This window comes from Sapajus apella, unplaced genomic scaffold (assembly GCF_009761245.1).
Source record: "Sapajus apella isolate SASKATOON/1434 unplaced genomic scaffold, GSC_monkey_1.0 scaffold190, whole genome shotgun sequence".
Classification (NCBI taxonomy): Eukaryota; Metazoa; Chordata; class Mammalia; order Primates; family Cebidae; genus Sapajus; species Sapajus apella.
The window spans coordinates 318,521-339,073 of record NW_022437130.1 but is presented as its reverse complement, the minus strand read 5'-3'; the positions used below and the strand labels follow the sequence as shown (position 1 = coordinate 339,073).

Here is a 20,553-nt window from a genome sequence, read left to right as displayed (position 1 = left end):
AGGCCAGGAGTTTGAGATCAGCCTGGCCAACATGGTGAAATCCCAACTCTACCAAAAATAAAAATAAATAGTCAGGTGTGGTGGCACATGCCTGCAGTCTCAACTATTCAGAAGGCTGAGGGAAGAGAATCGCTTGAACTCGGGAGACAGAGTTTACAGTAAGCCGAGATCACACCACTGCACTCCAGCCTGGATGACAGAGCGAGACTACTCAAAAGAAAAGAAAAGAAGAAAAAGGCTGGGTGCTGTGGCTCATGCCTGTAATCCCAGCACTTTAGGAGGCTGAGGAGGGTGGATTACCTGAGGTCAGGAGTTAGACACCAGCCTACCCAAGATGGTGAAACGCTGTCTCTACCAAAAAAAAAAAAAAAATTAGCTGGGCATAGTGGCACATGCCTGTGATCTCAGCTACTCAGGAGACTGAGGCAGAAGAATCGCTTGAACGTGGGATCATGCCATTGGACTCCAGCCTGGGTGACAGAGCGAGTCTTAAAAAAAAAAGAGAAATCAAGCTATGAACATCAAATATACACAGTAAAATTTATTTCAAAAAAAAAAAAAAAAAGGAGGAGCAAAGCAGAGCCCTGAGCGGCTTCCTGCCCCAGCATCCCTGGTTCTGCTGCTTCCCTCTTCCCAGGTAGCCACATCACCCGGGCCTGCAGCTGAGATGGGGGGCTGTCTCCCTGGGTGGCTTCTGCAGAGGAGGCCTCTCCTCTCCAGTGGAGCCTCCTGCCTGCCGGCTGTTAACTGAGTATCCAGTTGAGGACAGCATCCCTGTAGTGCATTTCTTGACCACTGATGTGATGTGTTCATGACTCTCAGCCTATCTCTGTTTGGTCTGCCACAAACAGGGAGGTGCCAAAGCCTCTGGGTCCCTGCAGCTGTGCCAGTGGATGGTGCTGTTTTGTATTCTTTCATTTGTGCAGTACCAGCTGCGTGCAGGCACTGTGCTTGGCACTGGGACTGTAGTGGAACTTAGATGCGTGCCTGCCCTGACCAGGCTCAGGCTTTGCAGGTGGGATCAGAGGTCAACATGCAGTGGAGCATAGGGCAGCAGATGGGGTGCATGGGCAGGTTGTGGTTTTATACGGGGCAATCAGAGAGGCACCCCAGAGATGGGAACACAGGCCTGCAGGGAATGAGGTGTGGAGCGTGCAACAGGAAGGACAGTCCAGGGGGCACCAGGGCACAGGCCTTGTTTGTGTGGGCCAGGAAGGAAAGGAAGGTAGCCATGTGAAGCCGCAAGGGGCGGGGAGAGTGGGGAGGCACTGGCCAGGTCCTGCTTCTTGCAGCAAGGCATTCTTTGGGCCTGCCCGGGTCCCTGCCACCTGGGGACCCAATGCACCTACCTGCCCTGGAGGGACCGGCCCCACCAGCCCTCTGTTCCTTGCAGCTGTGCCGTGAGTAATGTGAAGAAGGTGTCCCTGGAACTGGGCGGGAAGTCACCCCTCATCATCTTTGCTGACTGTGACCTCAACAAGGCTGTGCAGATGGTGAGGGCCGGGCCTGGAGGGGGCAGGGAAAGCAAGTGGGGACAGGAGCCCTGGGGACCAGGAAGCCCTGTCTCTGATCCACAGTCACACACACATTTAGCCTCGATGGAGTCCATGGTGCCACCACAAACATAGCATGGCAGTCAGCAGGCCTGGGGAAGAATGACGTGTGCCCTCCAAACATACGTCCCAGGAAGTTTCATAACTGCCAGGATAGCTGAGATCAGCTGCCTGTAACAAGGTGTGTGTGTGTATTACATATGTATATGAAATCGGAAAACACACGCCACAGCTCCATCTGTCCTGAGATAAGCATGGCAGCTTTCTCCATCTGATGAGAGGACAAATCAGATGTGTTTATCTGCTTCACTATGGTAACCGCTTTACCATCTGTATGTAGTCCATAACTTTGTGCTATAAACCCCAAATATACACAATAAAATGTGTTTGTTTGTTTGTTTTAATAAAAGAGCAAAGCATAACTCTGAGCACTTGGGCCCAGCCCTGCTGACAATGACCCTCTCTGCCGGTGGCCGTATTGTATGTGCCTAGCTCCACCACTGACTTGCTTGGCAGCCTTGAGCAAGTTATCTAACCTCTCTGGTGTCTGTGCTCCCACCTGTGGATAGGAACCATGGTGATACCCACCTCCTGGGTGGTTGCAGAATGAATATGTCTGAAGGGCTTAGATTAGTGGCAAGTGCCATGTAAGACACGTGTCAGTCCTTGTTCCCATCATTAGTATTGTTGATGCCTTGGTTCTGTTGCCACTCCTGTGGGAGCAAACCAGTAAGGCCATGTTCAGCCAGGTCCCCAAATATGCCCCCGACCCTATCTAAGTCCCACTGTGCTGTGAAGAATGGCATGACACCCTAGCATGGGTGTGAAAGGGAGTCCAACCTCATTTGGTGGAGAAACTCAGGGAGGCAAGGGTATTGTTCATGGGACCGGGTGAACCCATTAGCCCTGGGATGTAGCTGGGCCCTGTGCTGAGCTGGAGATGGGGCCGTGTCATTGGCTGTGCAGTCCCAGGTTCCAGGAGAGCCAGGCTTGACCATGGCTCTACATCCTCCCCTGGCTTTCCCCCAGTGGGCGAGTTTGAAAAAGCAGGCTGCCTGGGGCCTCTGAGGGTCTTTGCTCTGGAGTGCCGGGAGTTCCCTAGCCAGGGCTGCCCCACCTCTCATCGGGGCTGCCTGCCTGTGTCCTACCTCTCTGCCCTGTCACCCGCCACCTGCTCTGTGCTAACACATGTGCTCTGGCACCTCTCCCCTCAGCTCCCAGGAGTGTAGGCTCTGAAACAAGAGTTGGCACCTCCTGGGATGCCCCAGGGAGCCCACCCAGGGTGCAAGAGGGTCTCAGGGAGGCCAAGGCTCATTCCCACTTGGTCCCCATGCTCTGCAGTGTGGATGGTGGCCTTGTCTTCCAGTGGTGGGAGTCAGGGTGTGGGGTCTCTCATGGCCTCAGGCCTCAGTGTCTTTACTTCCCACGCAATTACCTCTCACCTCTCCTCTCAAGGTGACTGAGGATTGAGTGGGGCCCACGGGAGGAAGTCAGGACCCATGGGTGCCTTCCTTCCCAATGTGAAGGGGCGGCTGGGCCCTGGCAGAGCAGCGAGCTGGTGTTCCAGGAGGATCCATGACCTGGTGTTCTTGTCCATTCTCTGAAGGGGATGAGCTCTGTTTTCTTTAACAAAGGAGAGAACTGCATTGCAGCAGGCCGGCTCTTTGTAGAGGACTCCATTCATGACGAGTTTGTGCGGAGAGTGGTAAGTCCTGCCCCAGGGTCTGCGGGCTTCGGGTTCATTGGATCAGCAGCCTGGCTGGTGGGGGCTGGAGGAGGGGAGACAGAGCAGGGTCAGGTGAGGCTAGGCTCCTCCTGGAGGGCACTGCCCATGGGGGTCAGGTACCCACAGCGGGAGCTGTGCTGAGCCTTCACTGGATTTTATTATTTCACCAAGAAATAGTAGCCCTGTGGCTTAAATTGACATCACCAAAAAGGGCCTGTCTTGGGTCGGCTCCCTAGGAGTGGAACCTGGGGCAAGAATTCAGTGCATGTGGTTTACTAAAAGCAGGGTCTTAGGTGAAGCCTGGAAGGTGAAGGGACCAGAGGAGGACCGGACAGAATGGAGCAAGGGCCTGGCCTCAGGGCAGCCTGGGCCTGACCGTGCACAGGGGCCCTGGAGCACAAATCCCCCTACACAGGAATGCCACTGGAGTCAAGTGGCCAGGCTGTGGGCCCCTGTGGCAGGCAGGCTTGGCTGTGGGCAGCCAGTAGAGGACAGCAGCTCCCATCAGGCTCCGCAGCCACCTTGCATGGCCTTGGGGATCTGGTGGGCACTGGACAGTATCTCTCACCAGATTTATGCAATAACTCAGCCACACCTGGAAGAGCAGGCTTGATGCTGGCCTCGGGACAGATGGGTCATCCTGAGTCCCCTTGGGAGGTTTGTAATGCCTAAGTTCTTAGTTCCTCAGCTGGTTGGCTTCATTCTCTCGAAGTGGCTCAGATGTGGTGGGGATATGGAGCTGACGGTGTGAGCATTACATTCTTACCACATGGAGCCAGAGCGGGACGTGACTCCTTCCCCACCAACTCTGTTAGAAAACACTGTGGGGTTGACACAAGCCAGGCCCCAGCCATCCTTCATCCAGGCTGTGATAGCAGGGGTGGAGCAAGCTGAGGTTGGCTTAGCTTCCGTAAAGAGCATGTCCCCTGTCCCCAGGTCCTGGAGAGCAGTGTCTAATCCCAGCGGGTAGCAGCAGGGATGCGGGAGAGACAACCAGCAGCCTCCACGTGTGGTTTCAGACAGATGGTACCTGGGAAACCAGCGAGAAAGAGGGCCTGTGAGCCGAGGGTTGAGGGAGGGGTCCCTGCAGGAGAGCTAGCGCTGGACCCAGGCTGGTGGCTCAGAGTCCAGAAGGAATGGGAAAGGGAAGGACTTTGTAGGAGGGGCTGGAACAGCTTTTGCTTTGTAACAATGGACCCTCAACACGGAGTGGCTGGAAATGGCAGTCCTTCCCTCAGCTCATGGTTCTGTGGGTGGCAGTGGCAGTCTAGGCTGGGGTTCACTGAGGCTTGCCTGGGTTCATCAGAGCTTGCCCAAGCATCTTCAGTGAGTCTTGGGGCAGCGGGGCAGAGGCAGCTTCTTGGGACAGCTGCCCGTGGCCAGGGGGCCTGCATTCTGCAGCGTGTGCTGGGCCGTGTTCATGTGGACAGTGGCAGGATGCCTGAGAGTGACAGCAGAAGTTGAAGGGCCTCTTGGAATGCACAAAACATTGCTTCCATGCATTGTGCTGCCAAAGCAAGTCACAGGCTGGCCCAGGTTCAAGGGGTGAGGAAACAGACCCCACCATGTCATAGGAGGCACGAGCTCATCTTCCGTGGTAAGGGTGCTGCCTGCCTGGCCAAGTGAGACCTGTTGCCATGATGGGCCTGTCACAGGAATAGTGGGACCAGGATACAGATCCAGAACTACTAGAGATAAGGTGGCGGTCATGAGGGGATGGTGGCTGCAGGGGCACAGAGATGTGCACACAAGGTCCTGTCTGGGGGTCTTCCAGGGAGTCATGAGACTTCCACAGTGGGGTGACTACAAGGGCCAAAATCCCAGGGATAATTCTCAGGACAGTCACAATCCCAAATAAAGGAAGTGAGGCTAGCATTCAGGAAACTCAGTAGGCTGCTTGTTCTTTGTATCCAAAAGAGATTGGGGTGTGGTTTGAGTCACCAGTAGAGGAGCAGAGAATGCAGAACAAAAGCAACCAGGCTTGTGGAGACAGAACAGTCAGAGGTGCTCAGTGGTCCCTGGTGGGAAGGGCAGGGGGGGGGGGTCCCAAGTGCTCCCACCAGCATCTGATTAGGGCTGATTGGGGGTACAGAGTTTGCAAGATGTGAGATATACTAGCCTTGGAGGAGGAGGGTCAGCAGACTAGAGCGTTAGGCCCCTCCCCTCCACTTAATTTCTGTCCCACTTTGGCACCAGGGCTATTGCAGCAGGGCTGGTGTATCCCACCCACCCCACATCCTGGAGTCCCCCAGACAAATAGTTCCTTCAGCTTCTTGGTCCAAGAGGCTGGTGCAGGACCAGAGTCAAATACACCCGCCTCTCTCCTCCTCACCCATACCCCTGTGCACCTCCATTCCCAGCCCATCTGTCGCCAGGCTCCCGTCTCCTTGGAGACTTCTGTCCCTCTGCACATATGAGCCATTTGGGATTTCAGCCTGGAAGGTAGATTTGGAGTCAGAATTTGGAACGCCCTGAGGCTGGAATAGAGTATGGACTTTCCTCAAGGGTCAGGCATGAGAGCTGGGTGAGGTGAGGATGATTGTCAGAAACTGCGGCAGCACAAGCCACGCCTGACTTGGAGGACTTTCTGCAGGTAGAAGAGGTGCGGAAGATGAAAGTGGGCAACCCCCTGGACAGGGACACCGACCACGGGCCACAGAATCACCATGCCCACCTGATGAAGCTGACGGAGTACTGCCAGCGTGGCGTGAAGGAAGGGGCCACGCTGATCTGTGGCGGGAAGCAAGTCCCTCGGCCAGGTGAGTCAGAGTGCATCAGGCCCGCTTGGGTCAACTGAGGCAGCAGGACTTGTGGCCTCTGGTTCCCTGTCCAGTTGAACTGGATATCTGAAGGCCAGGCACCTGCACAGTCAGGCTGCAGCCCCACCTGGGACCTGGGATGGACTGGGCCTTGGCTATTTGGGCACCAGCCATACCCGGGAATGGGATGAGCATTATTCAGGGCTGGTTTAGTCAGTATTGAACTGGATTCTGACTTGCCCTTACTGTCCCTGCAGCCTTGAGATTCTCTTCCCTATAGATTTCATGAGACTAGATTTTGTGATTTGCCTTCTACTTCATTGGCTGTTACCTCTCAGCTGTTGCTCCACCTGTCCCCTCAATGCAGGTGCATCCCTGCCTGTCCTACAGACAAACTGCCCCCATAAGAGGAGCTCCAAGCTAAGGACAGGCAGGGATGCACCTGCATTTGAAGGGCCTGGGGGACATCCAGCTCAGACCCTACCAGATACAGGCCTCCAGGCTCCACGCCACCCAGAGCTCCTGATCACACAGCGAGGGGCATTGGACATTTCACCTGGATGTCCCCCAGGCCCTTCAAACTCAATGGCCATCACAATGTCCCAGCCAGCTTTGAGCCCAGACACATACACCTGCTGATCCAGGGTCCTCTGTCTGATTGAGCCACCCAGGCCAGAAGTGCAGCAGTCACAGGGATGGACTGTTGGTGCTGCTGCCAGGGGACAGGTGCCATGACTGTCTTCGTCAACCCCAGCTCCTTCACGCCTAGACCAGGCTTTGCACAGAGTAGGTGCTCAGTTAATTTGATGGTGTGAAGGAGGGAAGAAAAGAAGGAATCCTCGACTCTTGTCTTTCTGTGACCCCTATTTAAATTTTTTACCTGATTCTGTCGAATCTGAGAATCGTCCCAGTCTGGGTCTCCTCCGCCTCCCTGCCACTTGTGCTGGCTCCCTGCGTCTTGCCTTGCTTGGTGTCACAGGAGCCTCCCAAGTGGCCCTGCGAGCCCACTGATCCTTTACTCACATGGCTGCCAGGGTTAAGTGACTTCTCCTCCAATGTTAAGATCTTGCAGCAGTGACCCACCCTCCTGCAGTGCAAGTTCAGACTCCTTGACCTCACAGCCACTGTCCTTCATGTTCTGTGCCTACTTGCCCTTGACCTGCACTGCAGCCACGTTTCATCCTCTCCAGAGGCTTCTCGTGCTTTCTTGGCCTCCATGCATTTGTTGCTACTTGGCTTAGCGGAGCTTCCCAGCGTCCCCACCTGGAAAACTTCTGCTTCCTCAGCTCACAGGACATCCAAGCACGGGTATGCCATATCACAGAGACCCAGGCACCACACACCTCAACAGAGCTCTCATGACCATTGCACTGCTGCTGTCCCTGTCCACTTGCCCTCTTCCCACTCCCACTGGACTGCAGGTTCCATGAGACAGGTAGGGTAGGGGGAGTGTCACCAGGGCCCTTGCAGGGCAAGAATGGCCGGGTTCAGGATTGGTGGAAGACAGTGTGATGGGGGCCCTGTGCCAGGAGCAGGGCTAGGGAGCTAATAAGGGGTACAGCAGCACCCAGGAACCAGGAACAGTGGGGAGCCATCACCCCATACTGGAGGGGACACAAGAAGGAGCAGAATTCCTGCAGCCCAGTGAGGGGCATAGCACAGCATGGGGCTGCCTTCTGGTGACCCAAGGACCAGGAGACCAGCTCTCAGGGCCCAGAGTGGGCAGGGGAGAGTACAAGGTAGTTGGGGAGGGGACAACAGAGAAGTGGCCAGCACGGCTCACACGCCCCAGCAGGAGTGGTGTGCAACTGTGGAGTGAACATGGGCCACACTACATAAACCACTGTGCATGCACATGAGTCACACTTTAAGAATTGTAATCAGTATTAAAATATCATTTGTAAATGTATGAAAAATATTGAATTTTACTAGTTAAATCACTTTTTACTGTTTTTTGAAATTTTCTCTTTCTCTAAAAACTAGAGTGAGAAAATTCCCGGTCTGTTGATTATTCCTAAGTCAGGCAGGATTGAATCTCAGTGAGGTCAGACAGGACTGAAGACCTCAGTGCAGCAGGTTCTCAGGGCTCTGTCTCTAGAGAAAACAGAAAGAAAGTATTTCTGTTGTCAGAAGTGCTTCCGCCCTGGCAACCAGAGCCTGTAGGGGCTGCATCCCGGGTTGGGACTAGGTGGTCCCTTCTTGACCCGATAGCATGAAGCTGGGCCTTGATAGGCACCCCAAGAGGGAGGAGGGAGGGAGCCCCAGGAGGTCCCAGTGTCCAGAGTGCCTCCCCCTCACTTTCTCCTTCTCCACGGCTTGCAGCTACAAGGGCCAATGGCAGAGCTGTCTGGGAGGTTTCACCTGCCAAAGATTCTAGGAGGTTTTGGATTAGCTGTCACCAGAAAAGCTCAGGTCTTTGCTTTGGCCATGGGTTCTGGCACTAGAGTTGGACGGACTTGGGATCAGGTCTCAGCTCTGTCACCTGCCAACCTGCAGCCGCATTTCCCTCAACAGCACTCAGTTAAAAGCATGGTGAGACCCACATCAAAAAACATGCCAGGTGAGAGAGCCATCTGCAGCATAGCGACACCCATCACACGGGTGCCACGATCCGGTGCTTATGCTGGGTCATCTGCAGGTGGCTGCTGTGGCACAGGCCCTGCTGACAGCAAGGCTGGACCGTTAGACACTGTGCCTCCCACATGCAGCAGGCCTCCATCTCTCTTGCAGGGTTCTTCTTTGAGCCAACCGTTTTCACAGATGTGGAGGACCACATGTTCATAGCCAAAGAGGAGTCCTTCGGGCCCGTCATGATCATCTCTCGGTTTGCTGATGGGTAGGGAATCCTGCCGATGTTTCAAGGGCCCTGACTCTCTTCCACATGTTACTGGGGTCTTTGTGTGGGCTTTAGGAAGTAGTCCATGGGCAGCCAGGAGGAGAATTTAGATGGGGTGCAAGCCGTGGACACCACCTGGGTTGCCTGCTGAGTCTCCATACCCCTGAGAGGAAAGCCCTGTGACCTGGAGCTTTGAGTCCCCTGTGAGCAAAGGCAGCTGCCTTCCCTGTCCTCATTCCTGCCACGTGCTCTGGAATGTTTCTTGCAGCCTTCTGGGTTCTGTTCTAAGGTCTGTTACTGTGCACTAAACCACCCCCACACTGAGTGGCTTGGAATAATCACAGAGATTTATTTTACTTGTGATCAGGCTTCAATGAGGCAAACTCATCTCTGCTCTGTGAGGTGCCCAGCCTCATCTGGGGTGACAGAGCAGCTGTCCTCATGCTGCTGGGGGCCTCCCAGGAGGCTTCCTCTGTGTGGCAGCCTCGGGGTTGCTGAGGCACCTGGTTCCCCCTCAGAGGCCAGGTGGAATCCAAAAGGCTCTTTAGAATCCCAGAGCATCCCTTCCACCACAGCCTATTGGCCAAGCCAGTCACCCAGGCCAGCCTGGGCTGGAAGGAAAAAACTGGACTCCACTTTTGGTGGGGGCGCTGAGGCCCCTGCTGTCACCTCTCAGCCCTGCCCCTTGTCTCTGTAGCACCTTGGAGCAAATTGCAAAATCATGCCTCATCCTCACACTTTACTGTCCAACTATCAAAAATAAAAAATAAAAAACACAGAAATTATCATCATATGCCAATGGTATCAGAATAAGAGACTTCACTGCCACCTAGCCAATAAATATGGTTGTAGTAAGTCTCCAAATCGCTGATGTCTGGTGAATGCCCAACCTGCCTAGGGCTTGCCTGGGTCCTTCTGTGTGTGAGGACCCAGTGGCCCCTCTCTGGGCCCCTGCTCCCAGTCTGTGGAGTAAAGGGCTCCCCCCAGGATCCAGGAGCCCCTATGGTAGCTGCCTGCACATGGGCCTCTGCCCTTCCTCCTCGCTCGCAGCCCAGCCTGTCCCCATCGTGCCCTCTGCACTGCAGCCCAGCACATTATCTCCTCTGAAGGTCTCGTGTGGCTGGAGTGTGGAGTGGGCTAGGCGCTCTTCTGCACCTCCCACAGGGAGTTCTTCCTGGACTTTCCCTCCAGGGACGTGGATGCCGTGCTGTCTCGGGCCAATGCCACGGAATTTGGCCTGGCTTCTGGCGTCTTCACCAGGGACATCAACAAAGCCCTGTATGTCAGCGACAAGCTCCAAGCAGGCACTGTGTTTGTCAACACATACAACAAGACTGATGTGGCCGCTCCCTTCGGAGGATTCAAGCAGTCTGGATTTGGCAAAGATCTGGGTAAACTACTCCTGCCTGTGATGTTGCTTTCATTTATTCATTCAACAAATATCTGTTCAGAACCACTCAGTGCCAGCTCCTGTCCCAGATGCAGAAATGTAGCCTTGAATACAATGGCTGTCAGGGCTTGCTTCTTACTTCGAGGGGACATTTGATAAGTCTGTGAGCAAGATGCTTGGAAAGGGGAAATGCTGGGAAGAAGGCAAGAAGAGTGGCCTGGGGGAGACACTCCAGCCAGGAAGCAGTGGGGGCCTCTCTGGCTTGGTGGCACCTGTGCTGCCCAGACCTACATGGCAGGGAGGAGTTGGCCATCAAGACCCAAGGGTACATGTTCCTGGCTGAGGGTTCAGCAGGTCCTTGGGGGAACCAGCTTTGGTTGTGGAGCTGCACAGAGGCCAGAGTGGTGGGAGTGGGCCAAGGGGCAGCAGGAGGGAGGAGAGGAGGCCTGAGAGGCAGATAGGAGCCAGATCAAGGGTCCATGGGCCATGGTCAGGGGCTCAGGTTACATCCTTAGAATGAAGAGGAGCCATGGGACCGAATTTGCCCCCGAGTGAACATCCATGGGTATTGCGAGTCTCCCAGTAGAGATGAAGTCACTGAGGCAGCAGCAGGCAGGTCCCCCCGGCACACAGCATAGGTCCCCTGGTGCTTTACCCATTGGGTGGCGTAGAGTTCTGCTCTGGCCCTCTCTCCCTGGGCTGCTCTGAGCCTTGGGCTTTGTCCTGCTCTCAGCAAGGGGAACTAGACAGGTCTGATGGGCAGGCTTGGCAGGGGCAGTTGGCAAGGTCTGGGGGAGCTGTGTGCTGTCTCAGAGGTCCTACCTGTCTCTCCAGGCTACTGTGCCAGCCCAGGGACCACAGGGAAGGTCATACTGAGGCTGGGGTCAAAGGGTGTTCACTGTTTCCAGTTTTCTCTCTACCCCCATCTTTCAAGTCATGCAGAATCCTCCAAGGGTGCCTGTGGGAGGGGCCCACATGTGCCCACAGGGCTGGGCTCACATGCACACACGTGTAAGCCGGACACTCCTGCTCCCTCTGTCCCTGTGGGCCTCCTCTTCCTGCCTTCTCCCAGGCCACCTTCCTTGTGCCCACCATGGGAATCTATGAGGCCCATGGCCACCCAGGGAAGGTTATAGCTGCCAAGTCCCCAGGACATGATCTAGGCCACTTACGAATCCTCCCTGAGTTCCCTCAGCTCCCTCCCAACCCTGGTCCCTGTGTCCTGCTGAGAGAACCAGCACCCTCTTGGACAGGCCCACAAGCCAAGCCTTCCAAGCAGCCCTCCTGGGCAGGCCCAGGACCTCAGAGGAACACGGCAGTGGCATTTGGGACAGTGCCACACCTGGGGCCAGCCAGAGCTGCTGGGAGGCTGTCAGGCAGCCCTAGGCCTCACACTTGTTGTGGGGCTGAAATGCACCAGCCACATAGCACTGCTAAGGTCCGGGGTCTCAGGGCACTGTGAGATATCCCCTTTTCCCAGCCACAGCTTGATGCGGATGCAGCTGGGGTCAGCCATGGGAGAAGAGATGGGCCAGTGAGTCCCAGCAGTAGCACTAAGTCTCTCTACCCTCTTCTGTCTGAAGGGGCTTCCTGCTGTCCGGACAAGGCGGTGGGAGCCAGGGAAGATTCTTAAATGGTTGCCTCAGATTGGCTTTGTATTCTAGGGGTCCTGGCCCACTATCCACTGCCAGGGAGAACCTGGCTAAGATTCATGACCTCACTGGGCCTCAGCTTTGCCAAGGGGTAAAACACTTGCAGCCCCCAGCAGTGCCCTGCCTGTGGTGGGAGATGCTGTGACCTTTGTGGTGTCTTACAGGAGAGGCAGCTCTGAACGAGTACCTGCGGGTCAAGACGGTGACTTTCGAGTACTGAAGAAAGGTCTCTGTGAGAAGAAAGTCCCTGCCCCTCCCTGGCAGCCGGGGCTCCCTCCCTCTCAAGCCCGGGTGCACAGCACATCCCACCTGTGGGGCCAGTGGAAACCCCCCTGCCTGCACCCCACATCAGCATCTCGGACAACCTCTGTCCAGTCAGAAGCAGCCCTTGGCTGGGTGAGGCGTGCCCCCTACCTAGGGAGAATAAAGCTTCTGAAGAGAGATGTCTACATCTCCGTGTCTCTCTGCTGCACCCGTGGGTGTTCCTGGGTGGGCCTGGAAGTTGTGCAGTCACCTGGGCATGACGGTGTTGCTTGGCCTGGGAAAGCCAGATGCCTGGGGAGAGAGACAGGCCCACCACTGAGGCCTGTTCCCACAGGGCCACCTGCTGGCAGTGGAGGGGAAAATGAAGGCCAGCCCTGGGCTAGGGCTGCTGCCACCAACCTGGAATCCATTTGGGTAAGATGGAGACTGGCTGGGAACCCCGGGTGGACACTGTGGTGGCAGAATAACAGTGGGAAAGTGGAACAGACATGAGGAAAGGTGTGGGCAGGTCCAAGTGGGCAGATGCCCATGTCAAGCTCATAGTCAAGCCCTCCCTATTCCCCAGACCTCCCCCGTGGTCCATCTGGGAGCCTGGAATCATTTCTTCCTTAGAGATTTGTCCCATCAGGGTTTTAGTAACAACAATAAACATAATAGCAGGAAACACTATTGAACTCTCGCTACACATAAGGCACCATGCTGAAGGCTCTACCTGGATCACCTCATGTAATCATCAAGCCTATGAGGGAGGCGCTGATATTGTCTTGACTTTACAGATGAGAAGACTGAGGCTTAATGACTTTCTCAAGGTCAGCTTGCTGTGAAAATAGTAATCCTCTGTTATGGCAGCTCATAACTCACACACTTATTTTCTCACAGTTCTGGAGGCTGGAAGTCTGAGGTTAAGGTGCCAGCAGGATTGTGTCTGGTGAGGCCTCTCTCCCTGTCTTGTGGATGACAACTTTCTTGCTGGTGTACTTGTGCAGAGGGCGCTCTCCCCTGCCTCTTTCCCTTTTCTTCTAAGGACTCTAGTCTTATTGGATTAGAGCCCCAGCTCATAACCTCACTGAATCTTTACTATCTCCTGATAAGCCCTATCTCCAAATAGAGTCACACTGGAGGCTAACGATTCAACATATGAATGTGTGGCGACCCGATTCAATCCTAATATCTCCTAACATTGTATGAATCTTTATTATTTACAAATATATTTTATGTCTATCCTATCTTTAGTTTCCACTGAAAACTAAAGCATAGCAGCTCTTTGCCAAGCTACTCACTGCTTAGACTCCAGCCAGGCCTCTGGATTCCTGAACCAGCACTTGCAAGTGCCTCCGTGTGAGGGGGAGACAGAGGGGCATAAAGTAGTCTGCAGGAACTGGTACACATGGCCTGTCATTAACCAAGGCCCCAAGAAATGGATCCTGTGCCCTGGTGTGGTGACTGCCCTTTGGAGCTTGGCTGCAATGCTTGGTTGCCCCCTTTTCTAGAATGCTACCGTTTTCCCCATGATTTCTCCATGACTGAGGCCACTTGTTGGTTGCTATTGGTCATTATTCTTTGCCAGTTTATTTTTCATGCATTAGAGTTAAGAAGAAAATAATGTCTTGTACCCATAACTCTAAGAATCATAAACCAGACAGGCCCACCTCAAAATTTATAGAGTCCAGGGCAAAAGTACAAGTGAGGGTCCACAAACCATGTATTTAAGTATTTAATGATTATTGTAAGCCACAAATAAAATTATAAATCTCCTAACCAATTGAATGTGTTACAGGTAGTTAGGCATGGGCGGGGTAGAAGAGGGCTCCCCGCCAACCTACTGGAAATGTTGGGTGATAGTTCAGCAATTATTGAATTGCCTCTCTGCGAATGATAATTCCACAGCGCCAAGGAGAGGCCAGTTCCTGATGGTTCACACCTGTTAAAATCAAAATGTTAATTGAATGCAGGCCCCAGGGAGAAGCAACTTTCTGGGCACGCATGTTAAGAGGCAAAAAATGGTCAAATATGACCTTCCGTGGGCACACTCCACTGGAAAAAGGAAGAAAGCCTCAGATGGACATGGTGATAACTCCCTAAACACATCACATGTGCTCAATTCTAAAGGGTAAGGACAGCACTGGGCATGTGGAAAACCCACCCTCAGGGAAAGAGGCGAGCTTATAAAAGTCTCATGGTTAAACACGATCTCTTTAACCTTCACAGGCTTGCTTCGTTCTCCTCCAAGAGCACCTTCCTTTCCGTTCCTGTTCTAAGACTTTTTAAATAAACTTCCATTCCTGCTCTGGAACTTGCCTTGGTCTCTTTTTCTGCTTCATACCCTTCAGTCGAATTCTTTCTTTCAAGGAGGCAGGGACTGAAGTTGCTGTGAACCGGTACAAATTTGCTGCCAGTAACTCAGGGTAACTGAGATCTCTTCCATGCGTAACAAATGGACCCCTCCTCTTGACCCAGGACCTGAAATTAACCTGAAAAAGTAGTTCAGGTCCTTCGGAGGGACAGAGCAGACTCTTTGTAGCAATAAGATACAAACATGACAGATGGCAGGCCCTAAAATAAATCAAGGTGTTTTGCCCCCAAATGTATTTCTTCAACGTATTTTGAAGTGGCCCTGCAAAGCTGTCTCTTGTGGGGAAAATCTACATTCTGCAAAGAATCTCCTTCCCTTTCCAGGTCTTTTTGCTGATCCAGGAGAGAATTAACTAAGAGTCTGACACCTTTTTAAGTCTGATAAGAAACATTTACGGCCGGGCGCGGTGGCTCAAGCCTGTAACCCCAGCACTTTGGGAGGCCGAGGCGGGTGGATCACGAGGTCAAGAGATGGAGACCATCCTGGTCAACATGGTGAAACCCTGTCTCTACTAAAAATACAAAAAATTAGCTGGGCATGGTGGTGTGTGCCTGTAATCCCAGCTACTCAGGAGGCTGAGGCAAGAGAATTGCCTGAACCCAGGAGGCGGAGGTTGCGGTGAGCCGAGATCGCGCCATTGCACTCCAGCCTGGGTAACATGAGTGAAACTCTGTCTCAAAAAAAAAAAAAAAAAAAAAAAAAAGGAAACATTTACAATCTATTCCCTCTGAAGCCTGCACGACCAGGAGGCTTTATCTGCATAACAAAAACCTTGGTCTCCACAAGCCCTGTCTTAACCCAGACACACCCTTCTGTTGATTCCAGGTCTTCAGATAAATTCTTTCAACCAACTGCCAATCAGGACATCTTTGAATTCACCTGTGACCTGGAAGCCTCTCCCTCCATCCCAGCCCTTCCTGCCCACTTCAATTTGTCCCTTCTTTCTGGACCCCACCAGTGTAAACTGTACATGTGTTGTCTTTTGTTTCCCTACAATGTATAAAAACAAGCTGTGGCCAGACCACCTTAGGCACACGTTCTCAGGACCTCCTGTGTCATGAGCATGTCTTTAACCTTGGCAAAATAAGCTTCTAACTGATTGAGACCTGTCTCAGATACTTTTTGGTCTACATAATAAATAAAACCAAACAACTGTAAAATAGTCTATATTCTGGCTTTGACAAAGGTACCGTCATAGAGATCTGTGAGGCCAAGTTCAAATGTAGAATTCTTGGACTCCTTGGAGTTCGATGTGGCACTGTGAGAAGAGACAGCAGTGCCCCAACCTGCTTATGTGGGTGTGTGCTGATCTGGGCACACATCCTAGAAGGGGGATTGAAGCCACTGGAGCTCTCAGGTCTCAGGCAGCTGGAGCGCCATGCAGAGGCTTCCAGTGGACATGGCCTCTCCATGACAAGCAGGTGAGAAGGCCTGGCTGGAAGAGGGCATCTTTGTACCCCTTCCTGATTTAGAGGGTTTGACCTTGGCCTAATTTTGGCCCTCAAAATTGGCCCTTACAATCTTACATCCCCACCTCTTCCACAATAGCCATTGGGCCTAGAGGGAGGGAACTTGTATAGTTTTAGCACTAGAACATTTCCAGTAAAACAGGTCTGGGCCCAGTGGGATGCCAAATGAGGGATTCATCTCTAGTCTTCAGAATACCGTGATTTTGGTTTCCTTGGCAGTAAAACAAAGAGAGAGAAATAGCATTTTTAGTTTGACAATTATAAGAGTGATTTGTGCGTCAGAATAGAAGAAAGGGCCTATTCAATTAGGGTGCCAACTAAAAATATGAAGAAAACTTACAATCTGGTACTCTACAGAATTATTACAGCCAAGAAATAATTCATGATTTAATCTATACTTAAAAAAACAAAAGTTAGGGTCAAAATGTACTATCAAGTGTGATACTTTTCCTTTAAAAAATTTTTGTTAGCCCGTTTATTTTCTAATTAAGAGAAATTATAGTAAGACTAATTTCTGTGTAAAGTAAGTTCTAAGCTTATTATGTTTGCCCTATTTGCATAAAATTGATTAGCCATATAGGCTCCTTTTAAGTTGGCTTTCCTGGAATTTTACCTAAAAATATACTATTTTAGTTAAAGTCTCGGTAAATTAACCAGTGTCTCTAATTGTTCTGTTTTAAAAGACTCTTACTGAACTTACGCAAATAACTATATTGCTATAAAATCACAATCCAGACTTTGGAGAACTCAGAGAGAAAGGTAAATTTGTTTAAAAAACATACTTCACCCAAATAATTCAAAAGAAAAATATTTTCTTGACCTTCTTTAAAGTAGCATCTTTTAAATAAGAAGTCTGGGCCGGGTGCGGTGGCTCACACCTGTAATCCCAGCATTTTGGGAGACCAAGGCAGTTGGATCACGAAGTCAAGAGATGGAGACCATCCTGGCCAATGTGGTGAAACCCCATCTCTACTAAAAATGCAAAAATTAGCTGGATGTGGTGGTGCACACTTGTAGTCCCAGCTACTCAGGAGGCTGAGGCAGGAGAATCACTTGAACCCAGCAGATGGAGGTTGCAGCGAGCGGAGATCACACCACTGCACTCCAGCCTGGTGACAGAGCAAGATTCTGTCTCAACAAAAAAAAAAAAAGTCTGTTTTCTGTGGAAATACCATTCACAAGCCAAGTAGCTCATAAGAGCTGTCTGTCAGGCACTGTGGAGTCCAGCAACTCCTCCCAGAGTTAGAATTAGTCCTAGGAAAGGGTTCCCTGCTTACCAGTATCTCCTCCCTATGTCCCCAGATAGTAAGATTCCATGTAAACCATTTTTATTTTATTATGGAACTCTTTTGGGCACCATTGTTTCCATTAACATACAGATCGTTTCTGTTAACGTTCCAGATTAAGGCAGTAAATGCTCTTCAACTGTAAATTCTCAACTGTGCATTTCCTGGACAAGCCATTTTTAAAATTAATTTTTGTTGGGGATTTCCCTGTAGGGCCCTGTGTGTCATAGGATGTCAACCCCCCCAGACACTCCCACTGAAGAAGGGAATTAAATAATAGCAATAATAGTAAAACAAAATCTTATAATTTGTAGTTGCTATATAATAAATTTTGCTGTGTTGTGTGCTGTTTAATATAATATCTCTCCAGCTCTGCTGGAGGCAGAATATTAACCGCCTTCCTGTAAACCGTTTAACCTTATCTATCTTCCCCACATTCTTAGCAAAGTTCCCAGGCATCTAGAAATTCCTGTTTTTATTACTGACCAGCTGCAAGGTCACAAAGCAGATAATCTCAAGACTGCAGAATGTGTTTCTCAAGATGTTACTTTTTAAATGTAAAGTATATCACAAGACATGTCACAAGTTAATAAACTGTTCTTTGTTCTGGCTTCTGTAAATCTGCTTCCTGCTTCGTCACCCGTTACCACCTAGGTGCATAAAAGGCACCCCATTTTCTTTGTCCTTTGCTCAGATTTCTGCTGAGCTCATGATTAGGTTGAATAAAATCCTCCTGCAACCCCACTGGTCTCTCCAGATCTCAGATTTTCCCACTACATCACAAGGCCCCCAGTCACCCAGAGGCATCTGTGAACTAGAATTAGAATCCTTAACAACTTCCTAGGAGAAAAACCAGCTCAGAATAAACCGAGGACTGTCAACCAAAGGGAGGTCTGGGGCTCAGGAGGACTTACCAGTTCCATCAGGGGAGAAGCTCAAAGTCTGGGAGGCTTCAGTGAGCCCTCCTGGTATCCTAGCTCTGAATTCACACAACTCCTTTGGGGTCCTGAGTCTTCTCTAAGGCCCCATGTTGGGTGGCAAATTATTGTCGATGAAAAGAGTCAAACTGTCTAAAATATGTGAATAGATTTATTATAAGCCAAATATATGTGAGCACGCCCAGTGACACAGCCTTCAGGAGGTCTTGAGAACATGTACCCAAGGAGGTTGAGGTGCAGCTTTATTTAATACATTAGAAGGAGGCATGAGACAACAAGTTAAGTTCATTTAAGAAATAAATTGGTTTGGGCCAGGTGTAGTAGCTCATGCCTGTAATTCCAGCACTTTGGAAGGCCGAGGCGGGCAGATCACTTGAGGTCAAGAATTTGAGACCACCTTGCCGATATGGTGAAACCCCGTCTCCACTAAAAATATAAAAATTAGCCAGGATGGTGGTGGGTGCCTGTAATCGCCACTACCTGGGAGGCTGAGGCACAAGAGTCGTTTAAACCCAGGAGGCAGAGGTTGCAGTGAGCTGAGATCATGCCACTGCACTCCAGCCTGGGCAATAGCACCATTTGATCCCGAAAGGCCAGACAACTCAAAGAGGGGGAGGGTGGTTCCAGGCTATAGGTCAATTTAAACATTTTCTCGTTGACAATCAGTTGAGTTTGTCCAAAGACCTGGGATTAAAGAAAAGAATATCTGGGTTAAGATAAGAAGTGGACCCAGCGCTTTGGGAGGCCAAGGGGGGTGGATCACGAGGTGAAGAGATCAAGACCATCCTGGTCAACAAGGTGAAACCCCGTCTTTACTAAAAATACAAAAAATTAGCTGGGCATGGTGGTGCATGCCTGTAATCCCAGCTACTCAGGAGGCTGAGGCAGGAGAATTGCCTGAATCCAGGAGGAGGAGGTTGCCGTGAGCCAAGATCGCGCCATTGCACTCCAGCCTGGGTAACAAGAGTGAAACTCCGTCTCAAAAAAAAAAAAGATAAGAAGTTGTGGAGACCAGTGTTTTATCATGCAGATGAAGCATCTGGGTAGGGTAGCAGGCTTCAGAGAAAAAAGGTTGCAAAATGTTTCTTATCAGACTTAAAGTCTGTGTTGATGTTAATGCAGGAGAGGGATAACGAGGTCTGTTTGGCCTTCACTTTCCCTTATGGCCTGAACCAGTCTTTCAGATTAAATTTTAAAAGCCCTGGCTGAGGACGAAGTCCCTTCGGATGATTGGGGGCTGGGGGGAAGGGGCTTAGAATTTATTTTTTGGTTTACAATATAATGATCTGTTTTACCCAGTCTTGTGAACCATCATGCCTCCCTCAGGCCCAGCCCTCTAGAGATGGCCCAGACCTCTTTAGATCCTGTTCCCAGCACGCGGACTGTCAAAAGGCATTTTCGAGTCCACCAGGGAAAATTGAAGAGGACTGGGAATTGCCAATTTCATTAGGTGTGATGGTAACACTATGGGAATGTTTAAAAAATAGGCCTTATTGATTAAACATACTCGAGTATTTAAAGGAGAGTTTATGTCCTGGGATGCTTTAAAATTACTCTGGAATAAAAAGGAAAAGGAAAGGCCTGTGTGGGGTGAAGCACAGATTTTTTTTTTTTTCTGCTTATTAGGCAAAATGCAGGCCCCAAGGGAAGCTGGCTGTGGGGTGGGTTCCTGTTCTCTGGCCCTTTCCACCCTGACAACTCCGTAATAAAACCCACAGCAGCACCTGCGCCTCTGCTGCAGCGCTCCCGCAGGGGCGGCCGGTAGGGCCCCGGCTGCTCGGACTCCGCGGCCGGGCCCCGGGGTCCTCCCACCTCCCTTTCCCGCGGGGGGTTTCTCCAGTCAAGCCCCGACCCTTGGGTGTGAACCCGCTGCCCGGCGACAGGAACGGGACTGGCGCAGGTAGGCGCGGCGGGGAGGGCCCGAGCTCGCGAGCCTCCACCCCACATTTCTGTCCCTGCGATCCCCGGCTCCCAGCTCCCCAGGCCCCGGCGGGGCTCCGCGCTGCCCGGGCCGGAGCGTCCGCGACAGTCCCCGAGCGCCAGGCTGCCCGAGGTCCCGCTGCCCTGCCGGGGCGGAACCAAGGACGCCAGGCCTTCCTGCTTCCTGCCGGAGCCGCAGGCCCGCCCCGGCGTCCTCTGCCCGCCTCTTTCCCGCCGCCACCTGGGAGGGGACCTGATAAGCGCGGCCCTGTGCCTGGCGTGGTTAGGGCAGAAGGTGCGGTCAGCCGGGCCAAGGCGGGTCGGGGAGGCGCGCGGGAGAGGGCGCCCGGGCGGGGGTGCGTGGGAGGTGGGTGAGCCTGGCGCCGGGTCCTGGGTGGGAGGTGGGT

The 20,553-nt window shown here is 52.0% G+C and overlaps 2 protein-coding genes across 5 annotated transcripts in view; both read left to right on the top strand.

The window, feature by feature from the left end:
- The window catches only part of ALDH1L1 (aldehyde dehydrogenase 1 family member L1), an 89,187-nt gene extending 76,828 nt beyond the window's left edge, over positions 1–12,359 (top strand). For both annotated transcript variants that reach the window (XM_032269244.1, XM_032269245.1), the window contains 6 exons: positions 1,394–1,493; positions 3,160–3,258; positions 5,873–6,038; positions 8,769–8,874; positions 10,066–10,265; positions 12,081–12,359. In XM_032269244.1, coding sequence (XP_032125135.1) covers positions 1,394–1,493; positions 3,160–3,258; positions 5,873–6,038; positions 8,769–8,874; positions 10,066–10,265; positions 12,081–12,136 — 727 coding nt within the window. In that variant the 3' untranslated portion in view covers positions 12,137–12,359. The remainder of the gene's footprint in view (positions 1–1,393; positions 1,494–3,159; positions 3,259–5,872; positions 6,039–8,768; positions 8,875–10,065; positions 10,266–12,080) is intronic.
- A 7,963-nt stretch (positions 12,360–20,322) lies between these two features.
- SLC41A3 (solute carrier family 41 member 3) overlaps positions 20,323–20,553 on the top strand; it is a 61,891-nt gene continuing 61,660 nt past the window's right edge. Inside the window, exon 1 of one of the 3 annotated variants that reach the window (XM_032269250.1) lies at positions 20,323–20,441. The gene's annotated coding sequence lies outside the window, so the exon portion shown is untranslated. The remainder of the gene's footprint in view (positions 20,442–20,553) is intronic. The other 2 variants (XM_032269249.1, XM_032269251.1) reach the window with 2 other exon arrangements.